The 24,711-nt window shown below is 35.9% G+C and overlaps 1 protein-coding gene across 49 annotated transcripts in view; it reads left to right on the top strand.

The window, feature by feature from the left end:
- LOC145686312 (uncharacterized) overlaps positions 1–24,711 on the top strand; it is a 955,404-nt gene that overhangs the window by 106,372 nt on the left and 824,321 nt on the right. For 48 of the 49 annotated variants that reach the window (XM_081759464.1, XM_081759467.1, XM_081759462.1 and 45 more), the window contains exon 2: positions 6,922–8,103. In XM_081759464.1, the coding sequence (XP_081615590.1) occupies positions 6,928–8,103 (1,176 nt within the window). In that variant the 5' untranslated portion in view covers positions 6,922–6,927. The remainder of the gene's footprint in view (positions 1–6,921; positions 8,104–24,711) is intronic. The other variant, XM_081759513.1, reaches the window with a different exon arrangement.

The following is a 24,711-nucleotide window of genomic DNA, read 5'->3' as shown; positions in this document are numbered from 1 at the left end:
CCTTCTCACAGACAAGAAAGCTCGATCACTGTTTTTCCTCATGGTAAATCATTGTTTATTTTTCATTCTAATTTAAAAATAGAAAACAATTGCAATGAAATATCGGACTCAGGTTTTTAAAAATTCACTTTCTTTTTCGAAAACTGTATCCAACCTTTCGTCAAGAAAGATAACTAAATAACGAACGAACAAACAAGTTTCTAGTACTTTCATGACAAACATGCATATAAGTTATCTACATTTGTGCTTTATCGAAAGGACTGAATGACATTTTAAAATTTCAAGTTACGAAATAGTCTGCAACAATAAGGAAGCAATAATGGCCCTAACAATGATAACAAATAGTTCTTTACAACATAAAAATGTACAGAAAGGTAACACATTATGAAATTTACAATTTATTATAATGGTTAATGTACGTTACAACTTTTAAAATAATATATTAAGGTTAGAATTGTTCAATAATATTAGTAATGTAACAACTTTTCAATAATATCTATTGAAAGTTACAATTGTTTAATGATAATATATGAAAGTTACAGATTTACACAAATATGCAAAACAAGTTTGTTCACGAAGCAAAATTAATGTAAACTATCCGTTAACTGTGGACGAATAGCTGATAAACACAGCCTCATATCGTGTTACGGAGTTAACAGTTGTGACCTGTTCTTACACTTGATTGTGTTCATTGCAGAAAATCCTGTTCCACTTTAGTAGGATGTTAAGAAAATGAGAACTTTTCACAGCCTTTGTAGTATTCTCCCCGAAGAGAAATCCAGATGATGCCATGTCTTGCTGTGAGTGCTGGAGGTTCAAACCACAGTCATTCCTCACATCAACCAATTCACTTTCTTCCTAGATATTTAATTCTGCTGACTGTAGGACAGAATGCATAAAAAGGTTCTTCACAATAATGTATGTACAATAATATATTACAATTATTATTTTTTTTCGTAGTAATATGAAATTAAAGTTCATATTCTTTTGTCTTCCAATTTGGTTGACACATGATTAATAATTTTATTGCGATTTCCTCGCGGCACACTTGCAGCCCAATCGCGGCACACCGGTTGGGAAACGCTGCTCTATCTTCTCAATACTAACGTCAATCAGATCGGGAAACTCCCTAATTCTTCTTGCTTATCTGATGGAGCATGTAAAGCACAGTGTAATTATTGTATGTCACAGAAGCCCATCAATCGTAAAATCTATTGTAAGAAAGCTAACTGGCAACTGAAAATTAGAAAAAAATCCATTTCCAACATTTCAGTTCTTTAAAAAAAAGCACTTTTTTAAAATTTCTTTTAGATAAACATCCATTCAATAGAACCATTTTTATCTCTGGTTCCTGAACTTGAGGTACTATTTCAGTTTTTGCCTGGCGTGCTTTGGATGAAACTAAAAGAATCTTAGATCACGACGGCTGGCTCAAGGATTTGAATCCTGAGCGTAAGAGGGGATTTTATTCGTACTCTGTATTACGTAAAATTATCCACCTCTTTGTTACTCTAGAAAATCGTGTACTTCCTTCTTTCTAGTGAGTTAGATTTCTGGGCTTTTGACATCTATGGCCATGTTAGCCCATGTATGAGGATGACGTCCCTAGACGATCACACTATCCAAGGAAAGGGTAGGAACAAAGAATTGACGTGTATGTTAAGTACCATCCCGCTATTTACCTGTCGTGAATGAGGAAAACCCAGGAAAATCTCATTCAGGATGGCTAGCCTGGAAAGCTTTTACACTTCCGAACAAGTGTCCCCACCGAAAAATATAAGCGAGTGTCAGTAGTGCCGAAACGCGTATGGGCTTCATGGATTTCGCAACATTTTTCTTACTGTGTTATTTTTAAGTTTCGTTCAATTTCTCATGATTATGCACCGGAGCTAAGGAGACTGATGATGAGATGGATGATAATGGTGGCATTACGAAAGTGGAAGGAAACGAGAGCGCCCCGAGAAAACCAATGCACACGGTATATGATCCACTACAAAGCGCACTTGGTGGAAGCTGAGATCGAACTAGGAACCCGCGCCAGAGGTGAATCACTGCGGCCTCGAGAAGAATTTCATAGTTTCATGTGCACAATAGAACATGAATTCTCATATGCAGGGTGTCTGCTGACCTGGAAAACCTTGAAAACCTGAAATTAACCTGGAATTTACTTTTGGACCTGGAAAACCTGGAAATAGCCTGGAATTGGATGAGGGACCGAAAAGTTTTTTAAAATTGTTTTTAAAATATTGTTTTTGCGATTGGTATGGAATAAGTATATTTTTGTAAAATGCAAGAAAGTTATATACTACAACATAAGTTAAAAGCCAATAATAACTTATTCAGTGGAGACGTAGTTGAGAAAGACAGACAAACGTGAGCAGAGTGCATTCGGTGAATATTTTTGGAAAGTATGTTGAGGGTGCAAGAAGAGACTGAATATTTTATTTGTTTGGCATGGTCGTTGTGAATAACAGTGACTACAAAAAGAGCTAAATTAGTCCCCTACGATGAGAGTAAGGTAATTGAAAAAGTTAAATTCCATGATCTATTAAGTTTGTCTTACACTGAGGGATACTGGCATACTAGCCAGAAGCTTTCTCTGTAGTTGCTGCTTATTTGCATAGTATGAATCAAGCTTATTTGCTGCTTTGTGAAGACATTGGTTTACATGTTTCTGTAGCAAGAGTAGGAGACAGGTCTGGAACAACATTCCGCTCATACTCCTGTGCCGAAGCTTTTTAGCAGGAGTCCAAGCCCGCGGATGTCGCAGTGAACACCATTCCCGGTGGCCGAAAGATGTATCACCGGAAAAAAGTAAAATTGCCTACATCTTAACGGAATCATTTTTTGTATTTAGGTTAACATTTTACTAGTCTAGCAATAAATCCTGTTACCCACTAACAATTAACATTTTATTTTTCAGCCTTTTTTATCTCTGGTTCAGGAACCAGAGATATAAATGGGGGAAAAGTAAAACTAAATTCCAGGACTCGTGGAAAGGCCAGTGGAAATGGGTTAAGTCCAGCGATCCATTTAAAGCAGGTTGTAAACTCTGCAGAACTGATTTTGACATTTCAAATATGGAAGCTGGATCATTGAAATCTCATGAAAAAGGAAAGAAACATCAAATAGCTGTTAAAGCTCTTAGTGCACAATGTTCGATCGTAAAGTTCTCAAGCAATGTTAACAAGGAGCCTTCCTGTACAAAAAATTCTACAGTGTCTTCCAGTTCAGTGACTGGCACATCATCTACTCCAGTTGTTCAGGAGAAAAATGAAAGCCCAGCAAGAACTAGTGGTGTAATGAAGTTATCTTAACAAAGATCAAGTGACGAAAGTAGAAATAATCTGGACATTATACAAAGTTACAAGCCATGCATCGGCCAGAAGCCAAGCGAGTGCAACGGATTTGTTTCTTTTAATGTTTCCTGAGTGTGAAGTCACTAAAAATATGCAGTTACGCAAAGACAAAATAGGTTGTCATCACTTTTGAATTGGGTCCATATTTCCAACAGACGTTACTTCGTGAACTACAAAATTGTGAATTTTTTTCAGTATCGTACGACGAAAGCCTAAACACTCTCTCACAGAAAAATCAAATCAGAAAAATCAAGTTCGTTTCTGGCACAGTGACGAAAATAAAGTTTTAACACCTTATTTAACATCAGTATTTCTCAGACATGCTACTGACCAGGATTTAAGTGCATTTATAAATACTTTCAAGGACAAGGGTCTCAGTTTTTGTAAGTTATTTCAGGTTTCTCTTGATGGCCCCAATGTTAATTTAAAATTTGAGTGATTTGAAGGCCTATCTGAGTGAAGAAAATTGTGAAGGTCTACAGCTTTTGGAGACAGGAACGTGCTCTTTATATGTTGTTAATGGGGCTTTTAAGACTGCGCATACCAAAGCGGGTAGGAATGTGACAGTTTTTGAGAGCGTTGTACTATTTATTCAAGGACTTCCCTTCAAGAAGAGCAGATTTCATGGCAGCACCTGGAACAGCAGTTTTCCCTCTTAAATTTTGTTCTATTAGGTGGGTGGAGAATTCTAAAGTTATCAACCGTGCCATAACTATGATTCCTACCTTAAAAGTTTATGTTGATGCAGTGAAAGCAAAACCACCTGAAACATCAAATTTCTCTAAAGTAAAAACCCACATCTTTGATGTACTGTTGCATGCTAGATTAGGGCTTCTTCAGTCCGTATCTGTAGAACTAGAAGAATTCCTCACTAAGTACCAGACAGTCCATTACTACCGTTTCTATGGAATGACCTAAACACGTTAATTCGTAGTTTGTTAAGCCTCTTCGTGAAAGATGATGTCTTAAAAGTAGCTAAAACTTTCAAAAACTGACCTCAGTAGATGTTTTTGATAAGGACATCTTAAAACCACTTAATCTAGTTGATGTTGGGTTTTCTGCGGTTACATCGCTTAAAGGAGTGAAGGATGTTGATATATTGAACTTTAAGAAGGAATGCAGAAGATTCTTGCAAGAATTGTGTAAAAAAACTTATGCTAAAATGTCCTTTAAAACACAGTGTAACAAGAGCCTCAAATTGCTTGTCTCCAGAAACTGACCAACGAAACCCTTCGTGAATCACGTATCCCACTCGCCCTGGAGACATTTGTCGAGAAGGAGCAAATAACACCTGTAAATGCTGATATGGTGAAACGGGAATATTTAAAATTTTGTTCAGGCCAAGACACAGCATGAAAACTGTCAAATTTCAGTTACAAAAATGACAGATTAGACGTTTTTCTCCATGATCTGTTAAGTAAAGAAGGTGTCTCCAATGCGTTTAAAACATTCATGCATAAAATATGTGTACTTTTCCATAGCAACGCAGCAGTGGAAAGGAGTTTCTCCATTAAGAAAGAGTTCATTGTTGAAAATCTCCAAGAGGAGTGCTTGATTGCCCAGAGAAGTGTGTTGGATGCTGTGCGTGTTGCTGGTGACATACGTAATATGAATATCACAGAGTATGATCCAGTATGTGAGGAATACATCAAGCAGAAGAAATGAATATCTGAAAGGCCGCAGTGAAAAAGAAGACAGAGCAGCTTGAGACAAGAAAGATATTAAGAAGAAACTAAAAGAGTTGGAATTAAAGAAGAAAAGAATACTAACTGACGCCGAAGCAGAAGTAGATGCGTTTGAAGAACAGGCAAAAAAGTTAAAAGGGATGTTGAACTCGAAGTAAAATGTCAAAAATTGTTCACTGTGAAGGTTGTTTTCTATATTTGTTCATATAATGTGCGTGGTTCCATAACATTTTCAGTTTTTTAAACTTTCATGTTACAATACATTTTTAAATGAAATATAACTGATGGCCAGTCCCCATCCAAGAAGAATGTGCAGTAACCTTTATAACAATCTGGACTATTTTGCGTTAAGAATTTGTATTATATATGATCATTTTCTTTTTACTTCTAAACTAATACTAGGGTGATAAAAATGTCGGGAAAATAGCTTACTCACCGTAAGTCCTACCAGTACTTAGCATAAAATACAACAAGAGTACTTTAAAGGGGAGTGCTTGTAGTAAAATACTCTTGTGGTATTTTATTCCATAACTTAGCGGTGAGTAAGTTATTTTCCCGCCATTTTTGTCATTGTTCATCAACACTCACGTGCTACTACTATAATAGTTTATTTGAAATAATATTTTTGACGGAAATTTACTATTATACAGGGTGAACCTTAACTAAACCGATAAATTTCGGGAGGTGATTCCCGAGCCCGAAACAAGAAAAAAAAAAAAAAAAAAACTAACTTTTCTCCACGGTACATAGTTTTGGAGCTACAAGGTGCCTAAAGTGTGGAAAAATGAACTTCCGAGGTCTATTTCCAAACCTATCCAACCCTATCCTATCCTATCCAACCTTTCCAAACCTACCGAGAATACAGCTTAATATCTCTTTAAGGAAGTCTTATCTGTTCTGAACATATGATTTCCTTTGTGAGATTTTAAGCAGCACTCTCTACTTTGGATAATTTTGGAAATATAGGCATCGGAAGTTCATTTTTGCACACTTTCGGCACCTTTTAGCTCGGAAACTATGCGCCCTGGAGAAGAGTTAAAGGGTTTGTGTTTGTGTGTGTGTGTGTGTGTGTGTGTCGAGAATCCTGTCCCGAAGTTTGTCGGTTTAATGAAGGTTCACCCCTGTATAGTATTCCTACAGTGCAGTGGTTTTAGGGTATTTAAAGCTACTGCACATTTGTCTCAACCGGCCTTCTGGTAGGGGATATTTAAACATTTTCTTGTGTAAAATGTTTTGAGAACCTACATTTCAGTCAGTTTTTTTCTTTTCATCTTTTCACTTAAAGAAACCACCACTTGCCATATGCATTCTCTAATTATAACCAGTTTGTGTTAAGAACTATATAAAATTGCATTAACGTGTTACAATAAATGTCACTCTACTGAATAGACCTTTATATATATATATATATATATATATATATATATATATATATATATATATATATATAAAAATGATAAAACCTGGAATTTGAAAATGAAAATTCAGTAGACACCCTGATTGGTATTTTAAGTAGGAATATGGCTTTAAATATACGTGCGAAATTTAATAAAATCCAATTGTGCCCAATAAAACCCACTGGGTTGAGCTGTTTAGAAAAACCCTGGGTTTTTCACAACCCTGCTTCTACGACACATTACATCAATAGATATAATTCACTTTCAGAATTACTGTAGGTTTTTTTCTTTTCTTCTTCCTTTCTTTAAATGTCGAGCTTTGCAGCGAAACAGATTAAGTAATTCTTCGTTTAAATGAAATACTTCGCGGAAGTATCTTTCTTTTGTGAGATCTGAATTTAATGTGAATTTGCTTGTGTAAAATGTTCGTGATGATTTTGTGCATAATTCTAATAGTTTGTTTCTTTGCTTTTCTTGCAGATCGATATGGCGGACGTAGCTAAAAATTCTCAGGGAGTAAGTAGCAACGAAAATATGTCTGGACTAACTGTGTGTGAACCTGTGAGCTTGGAAGGTGATTCACTTGAATCTGCATCATCTGCAATTAATGACATTTGCAATGACGATTCAACGAAAGACTTGCTAAATAATTTCGCTCTACCAGTTTCGGATGAAACTAGTTTACAGGAGTTAATAGAATCAGAACTTGCCTTCAGAATATCGGGGGATGTCCCTAGTAATGATCTCAACGATGACAGTGAAAGAAACAATCTTCTGGAGGGTAGAGGTTATACTGACGTGCGAAGTACTCGTGAATCAGAGGAAGAGTATTCCAGGGGCCAATTCGATGTTTCAAATTCCTTACGTTGCATTGCTGAAAGTAGTAGTTCCCATAAGGTTCTTTCTTCAGAACAAGCGGAGTCATATTCTTCTGATGGTATTTTTGATGAATACTGTGAGAACGAATTGGACTCCATGCAGACAGTTAAAGCATGTTCAGCTAGTGATTTAGGACAAAATCAGTATAAAGTTCTATCCGAGCCCAATTCAAATAATATTGCTGTTCATGCAGACGTTTCCGGTAAGTCTTCAAGTGGTAACAATGTTAGTTCTTCTGTGCTTCCATCACATTTACCCAGTATTAATCAAGATCCCGATGAAGATCAGTCCATGGAAACCCAATGTTCTGATCAAATAGTAAATTTCGAATTCAAAAATCAGGAGAATGATTTTGAAGATGGGGAAGTTCCCTTTAACACAGAATCTCGCATACAGTTTGACAGTAGTATCAATAAAGTTGGCAGTGGTTTTGCGGATGTTAATGCAGAAATCGATGATTGTCCTCTTAACTGCATGGTAACTAATAATCTTTCTTCCACCGTAGAACTAGTATGTGTTGTTCCTACTAACAAACCTGACAGTCTTGAAGAAAATTATGTGGACGATGTATTCACTACTTTTGCTGATAATAATGAGGTAATTGGAGAACCATCAGTGAAAGAAAACTTTAGTACAGAAGATAAGTGCAAGGAACCTGTATTGGCAGAAATCTCAGATGCAATTTCGACACTAGATGACAAGATCTACTTCCAGTCCTCTATGCATGGTACGTCCGTTTATAGCAATAGTTCGTCTGGCACTGATAATACCAGTGATGAGAACGTAAGTGTGTTTGATTATTTTCGTTTATTTGAGCTAATCAATAGTAATGCTATATGATGTGTAAAGTGATAAGCTAATTTTTGATCATTGAAATTAATTTTAGCTTTGTTAGAGCAAAGAAGTTCTAAGTTATAAAATACATTTCTTTTAAAAATATAATATTTCGTTCCAATTAGTAGAAAATTTCCTCAGCTGCACTGTAACATTTACTTCTGTAGATGGTGTAGTACGTTGCTGAGGAATTGCAGGTGATTGAGGCGAAATATTCTGCAAAAATCTTGAAGCATGAAATGGTGAGTGCTTTTTTTCTGCTTTTAGTTGAACATACTTTATTATAATTGCTGTTAGTTTGATCTTTCTGGTAATTTATTTTATACAGGATGTTTCAAAGCGATTTGAATTATATCAACTCATATCTTTTTATTAATTATGCAAATTTCCTAAAATTTTACAGAAGTACTATAACTGACCAAGTTATACAGTAACTTACAAATACTAATACAGTATTTGTAATACAGTAACTTACAAATACTCAAATGTGACCCCCTTTGTTACTCTGCGTACATCAATTCGGTAGTCTTAATTTCTCCCAGGTCCGTTTCAACGTATCTTCATCAACAGTTTTCATTGCAGCAGTAATGTACTCTTGCAATGTTGATCATTGTGAGTAGCTCGCCCAGTCCAGTAGTGACAGTCCCTCATTAAGGTAATTTCCAGGAATGCGATGAAAGTGGCAAGGAACTCCTTCCAGTTTGATAAATAAAGTTTCACTTGTCATGTTCAAGCTTTGGCATAAGTCACGTAGTAAACATGTGTAGAAATATTTCTCCCGTCAGTTTCTTCGAGAAAGAAGTACAAAACGTACACTTGAAAATGAAATACCATAAAACACATGTTTTTGATGAATCACACACAGTTCACTGAAACTGAGTTTGTTCAAGAAATAGTCACTGCACACCTATTGAAATAACAAGACAATTCTTAGCAGGCCGTGTGATCATTAATGTTAAAGAGTTGTAACAACTGTACTCGGTAGGGATGCATCTGTAAACGCTTATTCATTACGCGCCACACAGCTGTTCAAAACATTTGAAGTTACTGACTAGATCTCGCTGTAGGCCTTCGAGATCTGCTTTGAAAACAAGCTCGAACTCTTTCGGTATCTGCCTCAGACGTGGAAGGCATACCACATGACTTTTCCATGCAAATGCATCTTTTTTTTTTTTTTTTTTTTTTTTTTTTTTTTTTTTTTTTTTTTAATAACGATACTACTAAACTTTCGTTGAATTCACAACTCAAAGTACTTTATCTGAACCATAGGCACCCACCCATCTTCCAACTTGACACCCTGCCGCTTGAAGGAAGAATTTCTAATTACTGCGACCATAGCAAACAAAACTGTAGGATGGGGTCAAAAGTGTTTCAATACAACTTTAGTCGTCAGAGTTTCAACTCACATTGAACGATTTCTTATCGTTCAAATAATTGTTAGCAATTTTGTATTCACGTTTTGAATGCAGTTGTTAAAAGTGCGTAAATTCAATTAGACCATACTTTTCTGTTTGCTTATCTTAGCTAACATCAAACTTCTATGAGTTTCACGTTTTCAGCATCCTATAACTCCAAAACTATCCACTTTTGAGCACAGGTCAATATGAACGTTTTTCTTATTTTGATCTGAGGAATCTGTTCCCAAAATATTGACAAATTTTTTGTAACACCTGAATACGGGTCCTCCGACCGCCGATCATGAAATCCCATGAAAGTTGATTTGTAGTAAACTGTAGTGCTCCTGAAACCGTAAGTTGTACTAATTAATACTTTATCATAAATTATTTTACTTTGTCATATTAATGTGTTAGAAAGGGGATGAAATGCCAGTAATACAATGGATTCAACTTAATATACGTACGCTTAAAATTGTTCGAGCACATTCTCGTCCTTAACATCATAAACGAACTTTGCTCTGCTAATAAGGATTACGCTAGATTTTGTATTGTCTGATGGAGTTCCTGATTTATCCTCCTTCGGAAAATATATATTTATCGTATTGGGTCTGTGGGCAAACAGATATAATTTTGATAGAAGTTCCATCATTCTTTTACTGCATTTGTACTGAAATATTGATGAGACATATTAGTCTATTGTAGAACTCACCGTGGGTTAAAAACACGTCTTTGTTCCCTTCGTATGGTATACGTGGATTGTACGTTTTAAGAAAGCCGTGTGGTAATCTGTTCAAATCGTCTCTCGTGTTAGTGCATAGTTTCGACCGTTTTTCTAGTACATATTCTTGATGTTCCACAAGTCATACTTGCCGCTGTCATTATTATAATGTCAGTTGGAATACCACTGCTACGACGTCTGGCATTTTGTCAATAATGAGAGCATACACATAACATGACCTCAAATACTCTTCCTGATATGTCTGTGGAAGCATTGGTGGGTATGAAACTTTGATCCTATTCGTGAATTTCGTGGGACGAAAAACTCAGATTTCATTTCATTATTAAAAAAAAAAAAAAAAAAAAAAAAAAAAAAAAAAAAAAAAAAAAAAAACAGTTAAGTGGTAATTCGGGTCATTCTATTACCGGAAGTGCATAGTCTTAAGAGTAAACTTTGCTTCATGAGAAAGTGTGCTATCAATATGTTCTTTCAGGGATAAAACACTTTTATATGTTGCCACTTTCTTGCAGATGTTGCGCAGATGTGCGTAATCGAACTCTTCCATAGTATGTAAAGAAAATCAGAAAAATCCAAACAGCAATGGAAGTGGTAAGTTTTTCTTTCTGTGGCGGCTTTTAACTAGTTATTAGCCTTCCACTTTTATGGAACATAGCTTCTGAGTGAATCGTAAACTAGCCATGATGGTAAACACAGTCTCTGCATAATCGATACGATCAGTAATCTTGCTGTGCTTTTGAACTGTGATTTGAGAGAACAGATACGGCACAAATCGGGACACGGTGACTCAGTGATAGAGCGCTTACCTATGGTGTGTGGGGCTTCTGGTTTATTCCTAGCCAAGTAAGTTTGTGGTGGACACCATTGTGTCCGTGGGTTTTGTCGGGGTTCTCTCGTTACTACACACAATCTCATTTCACCAATTCTTCCAATATTCACTTGCCTTGATCATCCGTCTCCCTTAGCCTAAAAGGCAAAAACGTGGGATATTAAACTTAAAAAAATTCATGTCATTTAATTTTTTACAGCACAAAGTTGTTACCGAAATGTTTAGCTCCCCTGTAAAAGTTTCTCCAGTTTGTCCGTTTACTTCAAACGTACTGTATAAATTTCATCAGTAAGGATGTAAAAATGAATGTCACACATCTAGATCAAAATCAACAACCCGAATGATTTAAATAAATATATTAAGTGTTTTTCGGGTAGGCGGGAATGTTCACAGCTTTGGATACACTTCATGGTGTTGATATTTATCTCACATTGTAATATATAAATACTCCATAACGATGTCATAAAACTTACGTAACCATGTCAATCAGACCCTCTTGATATTCCTGAACTTCACTTAAGTGAGCTTTAGGAATTAGACATACCCCTTGTAAGCTATAGCAGACCTGAGTTTTTTTTTTTTAAATGTGTATCTTTAGCTATTAGCATTGATGCTGAGTTTCCATTTCTATGGCAACTGATAGTCTTTAAGTACCGGTAAAAAATCTAAATGAGGACCGCAAATCATTTTTAGGTTTGTGTAAGGAACTATCCACAAGAAATGAAGTAAATTATACAACGAAATGATCGCATTTTTTTAGTCGTGTGAGAAACGCATGCAATCAGAGAAAAATACATTTAAATGTGACGTCATCATCCCGCTCTTGTCAGCGAACAAATTACTTTTTCTCTTCCTATAAATCTTTAAAAACGAAAAGGAGAGAAAGCAGTTTCAGTAAAGAACGGACCTCTTAAGAGGTAGTTAATCAGGAATATGTGCTCGTGACATAATGTATATGCTGTGCCGTGTCAAACTGTCATTGCAGATGGTGGTTGGATGCCTTTTTCCTGGAATACGGATAGGGAGAGTTTGCGGTGTCTCCACCACTACAAAACAAAAGCAAAAAAGAAAATCTTCATGTTTTAAGTTACGTTGTATTTATTAATTGCTTACACAAGCATTCCAAAAAAAAAAAAATAAATAAAAAATAAAAAAAATAAAAAAAAATAAATAAATAAATTTCATATTAGGTATCTCCATCTAATTTTCCCTCTTAAGCATATAAAATAGTACTCCCACATAAAATAGCATTCCATCCCTTACACCTTACCCTTTCCTACAACCCTCTGCCTAACACCATCTATGCCATTTCCTGTTACAAAAAAAAAAAAAAAAAAAAAAAAAAAAAAAAAAAAAAAAAAAAAACACTATAACCAGCCAAACATCCTGTTTCCAAAAAACGTTAAAATCTCTACTTGTTCCTATACAGCAACCAAGTTCATCGCAGCCGACATAAGCACTTTTCAAGCTGCAGTGAAGTCGCAGTCCTGTCCACCAGGCGCACAACCATAAAATATTCATCACCACAAATACAACCTCTCTTCATGCTGCAGTTAAATTACAATCTAATTAATCAAGTACACAACAAATAAAAAATGAATCACAACAAAAACTACTGCTTCAGTTGTCAAGCCAATATTTAAAAAAAAAAAAAAAAAAAAAGTATCATTAAAACCTGGTGTCCAGTTCTCTATTACCACCAAGCCAAAATTCATCGCAGCAAATATAACATCCTTCCGGCTGCAATTAAACCGCTCCAGATTTCATCACTGCAGCCACAACCACTTCCAAATACAGCTAAAATCATCATCCAGCACATCATTCATGTAAACCTCACAACTAAACATCATTCCTACTCAAAATCTCCATTTTACATTACTGTGTACATGCATCTCCAGTCCTGGCTGCTTTTCTCATATCTAAAATACACCTATTATTTTCCAGCAAACATTCCCAAAATCTTGCTAATGATGTAGGCTGAGGCCCATTAGTGACAAGAATCCAAGCTAAAAGTCGACTCACGACACCTGTTCTGACTGATTAATTCACTGATCCCTTTGTTTATCATTTGTTTAGTTTAAATACCCAGTTTTTGGCTCTTTACCTGTATAAGTTCCTTATTTTGTTTTTGTATAATTGACATTTTCACTTTCATTTTAAGATTTCACTTCCTTGAAAGTGCGTTTACGGAACATTAGCCTGTTTGTTTTTATTTTTTTTAATTATTTTAAAAGTTTTTATTACACATTGATGAGTTGAATTTACATTACATTGCCTCTTCTGGAAAAAATATGCCAAGTGCTTTTTTCTTTTTAAAGTCATTGGTTATTACCTTGCTCTCTCCTTTATATATATATATAAGGGTGGTCCTTAAAAATTAATTTATGAAATGTTAAACTCTTACCTCATTCTCTCATTCTCTGTGATGAAAACCGTCTACACTCAAAGTTTAAGAAAGCTTGGAAAATTTTAAACCGTGCCGCACAGACCTTGAAATTTATCATTACTGTCCAATATTACGCATCGGTGAAAGACGAAATGCGCTGCCTACAATAAGATGTAAAATATTCTTACTGTGGTATTTATTTGAAGCTAAAAGAAAATGCAATATTGTGTAATGTGTAATGACTGCATTGTTCAGTGTTCATTATTGACCCACCTTATCCTGTCGAGGCTTCTTCGCGTCCGGAAACTTGCGCCGGTGTTCTTCCACAACTTGCAGCATGTATTGTTTTTGCTCTTCATCCTTTGTAAGTATGCAGTTGAACTCCTGCATTAACGCAACTCCCCGTTCCGCGAAGTCGTTCACAACTTTTAGCTTTTGTACGAACTCCCTAAAAGTACTATAGTCAGGTCTGGTTTCCCATTCTTCCGGGTCGAATGCAAGAAAATCGCTTGGAATCTCCAAAATTTCCAAAAAGCGACGAGAAGCTTTTGTAACAAAAGTTAGCGACCGTCTTTTCGCCTAAGTTCTGGTTCAACGTTGATCCTCTTCATCACACCCCCTGAGCTCTCATTCTCAGATAATGCTTGAACTATCTGTCTTTTCAACAAGACAGTTATACTCAGATCAAAGAACGCGAGAGAGACCAGTACTTCACTTAAGTACCACATGTGACGGGAGAAGGCTGTGACCGCTGCTTTAGAAATATGCTTGTCCTCATATGAAATGAGTTGCTTCAAAAGCGAGAGATCATTGGAAGGAGCAGCTGCAGCTGCAGCAAGAGGGGCCTGGAACAATGCGCGAATGTACACTCGGACGGAAAACAAAGCGAATCTCTGCATAGCCGTGAGCTCTCTTATTCATAGAGAATTGAGAGCGGAAAAGACAAATTTTGAAAGCGTATGACTCTTGCTATCCACCTTGCCTGTGGAGTGCTCCCGGTTTATAGAACCGTATCCCTCTATGAGGAGTACAGCCCAGGTATATTATTGCCAGTTCAAGCATCTCCCGGTAGTCGTCATGAGGTTGGGTGTTAATGAGCTGATTCTGGCAAAAATCAATTATGAGTTCTTTCTCATTAACTTCTTTCTCGATCGGTAGATAAGCTTCATAATTTATATTCGTCCACGCCTGCAGGAAACGTTGGAAGATTGCGATGTTGGGGCTTGATGAGTAGTTATGACAGTCGGTGAAGACCGCACTTGCGATGATCTCCATGATGTGGTGTCTGCATGCTAGATGGAGTAACTCCCTTCCTAACTTATTTTCTATTAGAGTGCAAGCTCCTCTCTTTTTTCCAGTATTGCTGACGGTTGTATCGAAGCACAATCCTCGCACTTCGTCAATTAAATTCCACTCTTTCAAGCATCCCATTGTAGATCGAGGGAGCCATTCTGTTGTGGAGGTAAAACAACATTGACTCGAGAGAGCCAATTTTAAACTAATTAAAATTTCCAATATCGGGCTTCCGAAGAAAGAAAAAAAAATCTAAATTAATTTTATTGACCGTGTTCCTGAAGATGACTCCCAGTCACGACTTCTACTTCAATAAAGAGAGTAGATAACGAAGTTAGAAGGAAGAGGAGAAAAAAAGATAGGAGAGAAAGAGAGGAAAAGATAAAGAGGAAATAAGGAAAGGTAGAAATATTAGAGGATTTTCTTTTCTGTATCCCTCTTGTATTACATACTGCTCATACCACTCTGACCAAGATCCAGGTAACTATGCAATTTTAAGTTACCCAAACTCAGCCCATTTTATAAGGAGTGGCAATTGTTTATCTTTAAACTATATATATACTGATATATTTACTTAAATTCCGGTAATACTTTGAGTTGCTCAAAATTTAAATAACAGATATATATATATTAATAAAAATTTTAAACATAATGCTTAACTTGGCTTCAGCTTATTCTTCGATGTTAGCTTGCCCTTCAGAGCCATATTAAACTAGCATTTACGTTATCACATCGACTATGACTATGGTGCGTTATAAACATTCACATATATTTATATAATTACTGCACTTAATATCACAAGAAAACACTAGTACTTAAAATTGAAAAAAAAAAAAAAAAAAAAATTCCATCCATCCACAAGCACAGACAAACATACGCACAGGACGATGTTATTTTCTTAAGAAAAAAGGAATCATTCTATCTAAAGTTTTGAGTACATTTATTGTTCAAATCATAGAGAAAGAAGAAAAATACGAAACATATATTAAATAGTAAATAAAACCAAGGAGCAGACCAAAATCACAAGAATTGGTCATTACAAAATTATATGTTACACTATATATTCGGATAAAATTTTCAAAACAAAATAAGGTAGAGTAAAATTACAATATATATATATATATATATATATATATATATATATGATGAAACGAAATAAAACAATAAAAAGGAGAAAAAAAGGTAAATTTTACTTGGAATGAGTTCGTCTCTCATGTTGTTATTAACTTCACTTCTTAAAGCGCACGTTCACTGCACCATGTTAGGTGTCCTTGCACTAAAGGGCACATCTTAGTAAATTAAGTCCTTGCACAGAAGTTCACTTTAATTGCCCCCTTGTACTACAAGAGTTTGCGAGCGTTCATTAAAAGGACAACTTATGTTCACGTGGTGTTTCTATTACACCTTTCCGAAACATTTCTAGTGGATATTTTCATACATTATCCAGTTTTTGCACTACTTAGTTCAAATCGGTTCAATTTTTGTAAAGTTAAATCGAAGTCTCAAATTGGAATATACTACAAAGTTTATTAATTATCATAACGTCATAATCGTTCACCGGAGTTACAGGAACATCGGAGGGAAGTAAGTTTCAAATAATTAATGGAAAACTTAAATTGGTTGTATCAATTGAAGAGATTAGGATTCTTTTTCAAATTCAGTTGCTTAATCTCGCACCTTTAGATCTTAATTTCCGTCGCACTGTGACCACGATTACACTAAGGCGAAGAATATTTGGTAATTTCATACTGGGATGGTTCTAAAATATGGAGGCTAGGAAATTCCATTGAACATTCATCACTATTTTAACCTGCCCTTTGACATGCTTCATGCTGTTACATATAGGGTTTAGTTTGTGACACAGGTTTATTTCCCAACACCAAGGATTCACATGTAATATGGCATAGTACTTTACATTCTACAACATACAATGATTATCTAACTACGTGCAACATATTTACGAAAATTATGGCAAACACACACCGGCGGGGTAGGTAAAGACCCTTTAACACATTCACATATATTATCAATATTTACTAATATATTCAACATATTATATTCATTTTACTTATATTTACTTTACTTTTTATTTTACGTCAGTTACCCCGTTCCAATAAATTTCAAGCTTCATTACTCATTGCCACACATTAAATACAGCTACGTAGTTAAAATCACAATAAACATTTCAAAAAAAGATAATATATTAACGAATCCTTAATTGTTCTTTAAATAAGCTACCCAAAAGTTTTGGCAGTTATTACAAAGGTTTCTAGATTCTTATGAAAATCGTGGAAACAAAAGTGAAATTATGAAAAAAAAAAAAAAAAAAAAAAAAAAAAAAAAAAAAAAAAGATGGAATTTATAAAAAATTGATAGGCCTGTACTATGTGAGAATATATATAGGTCTCATACCGTGCGATCGATCTCAAACACAACTGGCCGAAAGTAGTAGCATAAAGCTTCGTTGGTATTCTATAAGAGCAAATAATCTTACAAGCTCTGTCTGTCAATGTCTCAATTGAATGTTCCAAGTTAACTCTGCGTATGAACGATTTCACAATCAAATACGAGAACGTAAAATTAAAAAGAAAAAATAAAATAAAATAAAAAGGAGGGGAGGGTTGAAAAAAATAACACGTAAATAGAAAAGTGCAAGAAACAAAGAAAACGAAAAAGAGAGAGAGAAGGGTCGTTAAGTGATAAACGAACCAAAAAAAAAAAAAAAAAAAAAAGGCACGACAAGTGTCGATTTTAGGCCGAAATTTATTTCTGTTTTTCGAAACGGGGCGGGCTTAAATAACGCCACGCTGGGGTGTCTTCTGATCGGAAAGTTTCGCAAGTCCGTGCCCAGATCAATAGATTTATAGGGAGGAAATAGTCCCCATAAATGTATTAATACTCACCGTATCCGGCCCAACCAATCAGAATTACGAACGGTTTAGCGGTAAGGTTGGCGAAGTCTATGTTTTGGAAATTTCTAAAACAACAAAACTGTTCGATATCCCAACTACAAAAGTATGAGTTACGGTAATAGAGATTTTAAAGAGACTATATTCAGACGGGGATAACCAGAAAAGATAAAAGAAAAAAATAAATTTTGTACTAACGAGTTGTTTCCCAAATTCTCGTTAGTGGCTCCCAGTACACAAGGACGCCAACCTTGAAGTGTCGTGTAAATTTCCAGGCTATCTAATCTTAAATTAAGGAAATTGAAGATATAAGGGGGGAGGGGAGAACGACTTTCTGGTATGGAAATTTCATATACAAAAAAAGGATTTCTTTACAATATTATTCACTCTTGTCCTATCCTTCACTTGTGAACCTTAATAAATTTTAAATTCGACAGACGACTGAGAAAGAAAAGAAAAATAAAAAAATCCTAGGGGACTAACTCACATTAAATCAGGTTTTTTTAAGATTAGTTAGACACTTCGGTTGTATTACTTTCATGAATTAGCTATTTTAATCCGTAGCTAAATATAAGCTATTCAACATTTATCGGTATTTGTAATTAATTTTGCTGAGAAAACCATTTCGTCGCCATCTTGAGCCTTTCACAGCTATTTCTATCTATTCATGCTTTGATTTCTTAATCTGTGTCATTCATAAACAGAACTCGAGTCAACAAATATTATGAATTTATTTGTACAAGGCAAACTCAATAGCCTAACTTAACACAACACTTGTTTCATGTGAATTTGCAATGTGAGAGCCAGTGGTCAAGTGTTTCCTGTCTAACGATGAATATTTAATAGGAGGGGGCCGCGGTGGCTCAGTGGTAGAGCGTTCACCTCTGGTGCTAGGGGTCCCGGGTTCGATCCCAGCCCCCGCCAAGTGAACTTTGTGGTGGACAAACACCGTGTGCGTGGGTTTTCTCGGGGTTCTCCCGTTTCCTCCCACTTTCTTCATTCCACCATTTCATTCATTACTCATCATCACGGTCTCCTTTAGCCTAACCGGCATAACCGTGGGACGTAAAACTCACAGATTTCATTTCATTTCATTTAATAGGAGGTCAAGTAGCACAAGTATATCTCTAGTGGCAAAATTCACTTGGCACAAGTATACTTTGGGGTGGCCATTTACATAAACAACAACGACTCACTTTAAAAATTCTATTTACTTATTATCGCGACGACTCACATTTAAAGCACAAACAATCATTAATATAGCCATTTACACCACTATCAATCAATATATTAACTACTCCTAACCTACATTCGCAGTACTCTTTAATAAATCCTCTACTCAAGTGAACATATTTGAGGAAATACAATTGACCAATGGCTAGTACAAATCAAACTCCCATGAATCCAAACACTTGTATCCGTAACATACCGAAGTCGTGTTTACCTTACGTAAATTTTTAGTAATATGGAAATTTTAATTATTTGGTTGAGTCATTTTACACGCATATTTGACTAGAATTCAATCCTAATTATTCTTAACAGGTGGGTAGATAAAACAACACGAGAGAATGTCTGTTTATAAAGTACTGAAATAGTATTTATGCTGTTAAGGTTCTAAAATACGGACTAGGAAGTTCTGTTAAAGCCAAACGCGAAGTTGAAATTTTGCAATTACATAACTATTTCGAGTTGGAAGAGGTAAAAAATTGCAAACCTACTAACCTGAAACATTGAAATTACTCCAGTTGTTATTATTTTTCGAAAATATAACAAAATATGCTCATTTTGTTAATATCTAATTCCTTAACCAGTCGACGACAATTGACTGACACTTGTGCGAACGCTGTTTCCCTACTAGAGGGCGCTGTGAATGCATAAACTAACCTTGTGCTGATAAAAGTTTAAATATCTGAACACTGAATTGCGCGCTAAAGCAAGAATAAAATTTTGTGGTTAAGGTTTTTGTCCAAAAAATGTAAGAAAACAAATAATTAATTGCATAAATATAACACTAAATCGTCCTCAATCCACACACACACACACAACTATTCAACTACTGCACCATAATGACATCGATTACATAAAACTACACATAATATAAATACGAATTACTAATTAGAATCTACACGTATAAATATTTCACTATCCCAATAATATGGCTCTGAATACATAACGTAAATATTTAAAATTTACGGAGGAAAATTTTCGGGGCCCATTGGTCCTGAAGTTCCCACTAAATCATTACTAAGTTCAAGAGGACCTATCAAATTGTCCTGAGAAGATTGTCCCCCCCCCCCCCCTGAAGGAAGAGGAATCTTTGCGCAATTTACCTACATTGTGAAAATAACCTACATTATGGGAGCGACAAATCAAGATGGATAGAAACCCGGTTCGAAATTTAAGCTGTCATGGTGTCGACCAACTTAGCACACCTCAAATTATAATGCATCATGGAAAAGAAAATTCGAACAAACTGTACAAACTGGGGATAGGGACAGGTTATTCCTGGTCAAAAAAAACACCCTCGTGACTAACGCTATGACGCTGCAAAAACATCTGGCAGAATTTCTGATTTTGGGAATCTCAGAAGGGCAAGGGGGTTCTAATTTATTTTATTAATTTTATGATTGGAGGATTCTTTAAGAAACACTTGTGTGTCTGTTCTGACATATGGTTTGGAAGAAAAAATTTATGAACCAGATTTTTACCCATTGTTATTGACCAAACAAGGAAATAAACATAGAGAAAATTTAATTACTATTTAAGAACAGTGAAATATTACCAAAAATATAAATTTGGTCTATTTCTTTTAGTTATTATTGAATTATATGAAGAAAAAGTTAATTTTTAACGTAAAATGAATAAATGTAATAAATAAATCGAAATTTTTACTATTAAGAGCCATTATTATATAGGGTGTCCCATTTCTAATTTCACCATAAAAAATTATTATACCTAACTGTAATAGGTATATTACACCATCACTGCATTTGCCATAGCTAAGCCAAAACCTGTACCGGAGGGAATACTAGGAGCACCGAGTAACTTGTTAACTTCTCCCCCAGACACAAGCACTGCAATGCGGTCAATTTTATCGTTGCCAGTTACAGCTGGTAAGATCTTCCCATCAAAGTGTACAATGAGGGGGGGGGGGATATCCTGGAGAAAGATTCTTTCATAACGTCAGCTGTTGTCTTGCGATTTTGCATCCTCTTTCTGCGTATTGTGCTTCGATTAAGTGCCAGTTCGTCGACGTCTTGGCCAAGGCTGGAAGCAGCAGCAGACAGAATATGGACAGCATCGCGATCACTCACTATCGTACGGTCCAAGGCAGCTGCCAAAGCCGGTGTAACAATGGATTTCGTTCCTCGTTTCTTTCTTTTCGGTTCAAAAAGCGCTGTTCCTTTCTCCTCATCGTCGTCTTCAGTACTGCTACTGGAGGAATCTAGTTCAGCTAAGGCGTTCAGCCCCTTACTACTTTCTTCCTCTTTCTGTTTCCTTTCTCTGAATCGTTGATACTTTTCTTCTCTTTGTTTCTTTCGGTCTTCCTGGTCAGCCAACTTCTTGTCGATTCCCGCCATGTACCCTCTCCTTCCTTCCTCTCTGGACCAACAGAAACTCTTTATCCTCTTCAATTCTAATCATTTGTAAAGCATTTGCATGTGCAATATCAGAGATTTTCCAAATCCGCTTTAAAATCTGTTTCCATTTTTCTCTGTGATGTCGAACGTCGGGATTTGCTTTTCTGAAGAGTTCCCCACTTCTCATATTCCTTCTGAACCTTCGGGATTATGTTATATGATGCCATGGGGGGGTATTCGATCCATATCCCAGAATTTCAGCATCTCGTTGACCACATAGGTGTACGCGTCTCTCAGTATGTGGCCGTCTTTTCGAATTAGAAAAGAAGTTTCCTACCACCAATCGAGCTAATTGGTTTTCCGATTAGCCAAACCTCCGTATTTGTCCGCGCACTCCGCGTGCTTGTGCTTGGTCCTGCTGTTGGCTCCTTGGTGGCCATTTCAATATTGTATAAAAGATCACTAACTCAGCGGCCCAATTATATGTAATGTAAACGTTTATTTTACACAATTCAACCTTTTACCACTACGACAAAATTATAAGGAAACCCTTTTAATACTTAAACAAGAACAACCAGTTTGCTGCCATGAGTATTATCGGTAATAGTAATTTCGGAATCACTAATATACAGTGAGTATCACCGGTGATACTCATAAGCAATATTAGGATATACACCCTTTTTATATTCGGCATGAAATCGCAGTTTCAGTCGTAACAAGATTGGTACCTGCACAATCTATACTACATGCAACGTGGCTGCCATCTATCGTCAATTTTTTCGAAATTTCGGGATTCGCTTATCTATTATTTGCTTCGTTTTATTCTCTGCTTCTGGGCCAATGCTAACATTTTAGCGCGAATAAATGGAGGGAACAAGTGTTTTTCTGTTAATTAGATTATAAATAACACGATTCTACAAAAGTGTCCAGTGTTCACATACCCATCTAAACCTCAGAAGGACTTCCCAATTTCAGGGACGATGCGGCACAGTTTAAAATTTAGTAAAGAAGTTAAAATTTTGTTTACTTAAGTTTTTCATAAGAGAGAACATATTTAGGGGGTAAGACTCGGAATAATTTAAAAGCAAAATAATTCTTTATATAAGGACCACCCTAATCAGGGTGTCCGGTGAGGAAATGCAAAGATTTTGGGAGGTCATCCTAAGCCAAAATGCCTATATGAATATAGGGTCTAATCCCCTTCGTTTCGGAGATAGGGGTGAAAGTAAGTTTTTGCCGCTTGCACTTCTCAAGTTCCATGTAAAAGCTTATAGAACACCCTGTGGCTGGTTTTACGTTAAGTATTATACCTCGTTTGAAAGTTACTGAAAGAGGCTTTCAGACGGATATAGTTTGTCCACGTACTGCATACAAGAGGGAAATAATGGAGGGAACATTTTCGAATTGTGCTATAAAATTCCCTTTTTCAAACAATTTTTCGCCATTCTTGGGTGGAAACACTGGCAATAGTGTAGCAGGATCTAATTGGGGGAAAACGATGCTGTATACCACAAACCCAGGTGAAATGAAAAATGAGGTATAATACTTAATGTACGTTATCTTGACTCATAAGAGTTCACCTATGGCCCCGGACTTTTGATAAACCCGATATATATGCAGATAGCTGAAATAATATGAATTTTGGAGCTTGAACACCTCTTGATGAAATTGTGGTTACGCATAAACCATTTTGGATAAAAATGTTAAGAGAGAGAGGTTTCTCTTGGGGGTGAGTTTTATACGGACAGTTTTCTCGAACACGCCTTCCAAGAAAGAAATCTGTGTTTGAACATATTTGGGACATTTTTTGAAAAGACTTTTGATACTTGTGTAACTTTCCGAAAAGTGCCCTAAAATCTATCAAAATGTAACCCTTTCCAATGAGTGTACGTTTAGAAACAACTGTTGAACATTGACCCTTCACACATCGACACTCTTTGAACAACACTGGATTCACTCCTTTTAGGTATGTTGGACTTGTAGGGACACATTAGGCCATGGGAGAAACTTTATGATGCGGGTCAGGTGAACGGCCGCTATCTTGCTGTCCTCGTGATATATGAATTTTAAGAGAAACTCAATTGTGAAATCAGAGTTAACACGACTGTACTAACTATGAAATTATAATCACATGAAACTCACATTACCTTTTTACAAAATGTATTCAATGTGCTGATGGTGTTGTGCTATGCAAGTTCGCAGAAGTGTCTCCAAGCTGTATGAACACGGAGCAATGCCTCAAGTGTAATTTGTGTACATGCATCCTGTTTCCGTTGCTTCAAATTATCTAGATCCCTCATCTTTTCGCCTTCAGGTGACCTCACAAGTAAAAGTCTAATGGCGATAAATCAGGTGATCTGGCAGGTCATTTCACTGGCCCACATTAACCAATCTAGCGACCGGAAAATTGTATATCAGATACTGGCGAACCTGCAGTCCACAATGAGTTGGCGCCACATTATGGTGATAAAATAAAGTTGCCATCCGAGGCTGAAAATAAGTTGGTCTAACATGTCCAAGTAACTCTATGTAGTTAACCGTTTGGGACCAAATTATTATTTTTCTGATTTCTTTCACTTTGAGAAGTTAATTTAGTTTATTAGTGCATAGGTATGACGAAAATATAACATTTTGATTTTTCCTGCGCATCAGATGTGACTTACGTCCTGTCTTATAAATAGGACGCTGGTCCTTTCTGATATACTACAGAGGACATATTCCTAACTAATTGCATTCAATTGTTTCAGTGAAGCAATTCAAATTTGTACCGCTAAGTGCGTCATGATATTAGTAGAAGCCAAGACGGCATTGAGCGACCACGGCCTATATATATTACGAAAAGTATACAAAATAAAATATATGAAACATAACTAAACAGAAAATACAAATGCCAGTATTTAGAACACCCAACAGTTATATTTGAAGTACAGATAATTACATTTTTGTAATTCCAATCAACCTGTGCTAGTTTGTTTCACGTGTTTTCACTTTGAGTCAAGGTTAATGTTTTTTTTTTTTTTTTTTTCTTTGCCTTCATGGTATTTCACTAAACGCTGTGAAACAGTGTGACATTACACTTTTCGCAGTACGATAGTGGTTTTGAAGCGCATCCATCATCGTGTCATCATCTTTACGTCTTCCTTTCCATCATGATGTAACCCCTTTCAGCGACGCGGACATCATTGAATACATTTGAAGAGAGGACCACTAAGTTCGATATATTTTACAGAAGTGTTGCACTCAAATGGTAGAAGATCCATATTGCACTGAGTCAGTTTCGTAAACATAATTATGAATTTACGATCATCATGTTAATAATTCGTGTAAAATCACTCAATACCACTTCTTACCTCTTATATAAATTCTAATTATTTGAACTAGCAAATCGAGATGGCCGACACCTTCCATATTATAACGTGAGGCTGC

The sequence above is a fragment of the Thermobia domestica genome, chromosome 5, assembly GCF_964235325.1.
Source record: "Thermobia domestica chromosome 5, izTheDome1.hap1.1, whole genome shotgun sequence".
NCBI classification, from domain to species: Eukaryota; Metazoa; Arthropoda; class Insecta; order Zygentoma; family Lepismatidae; genus Thermobia; species Thermobia domestica.
Note: the sequence above shows the minus strand (reverse complement) of the source record. Positions and strands in the feature narration are given on the sequence as shown.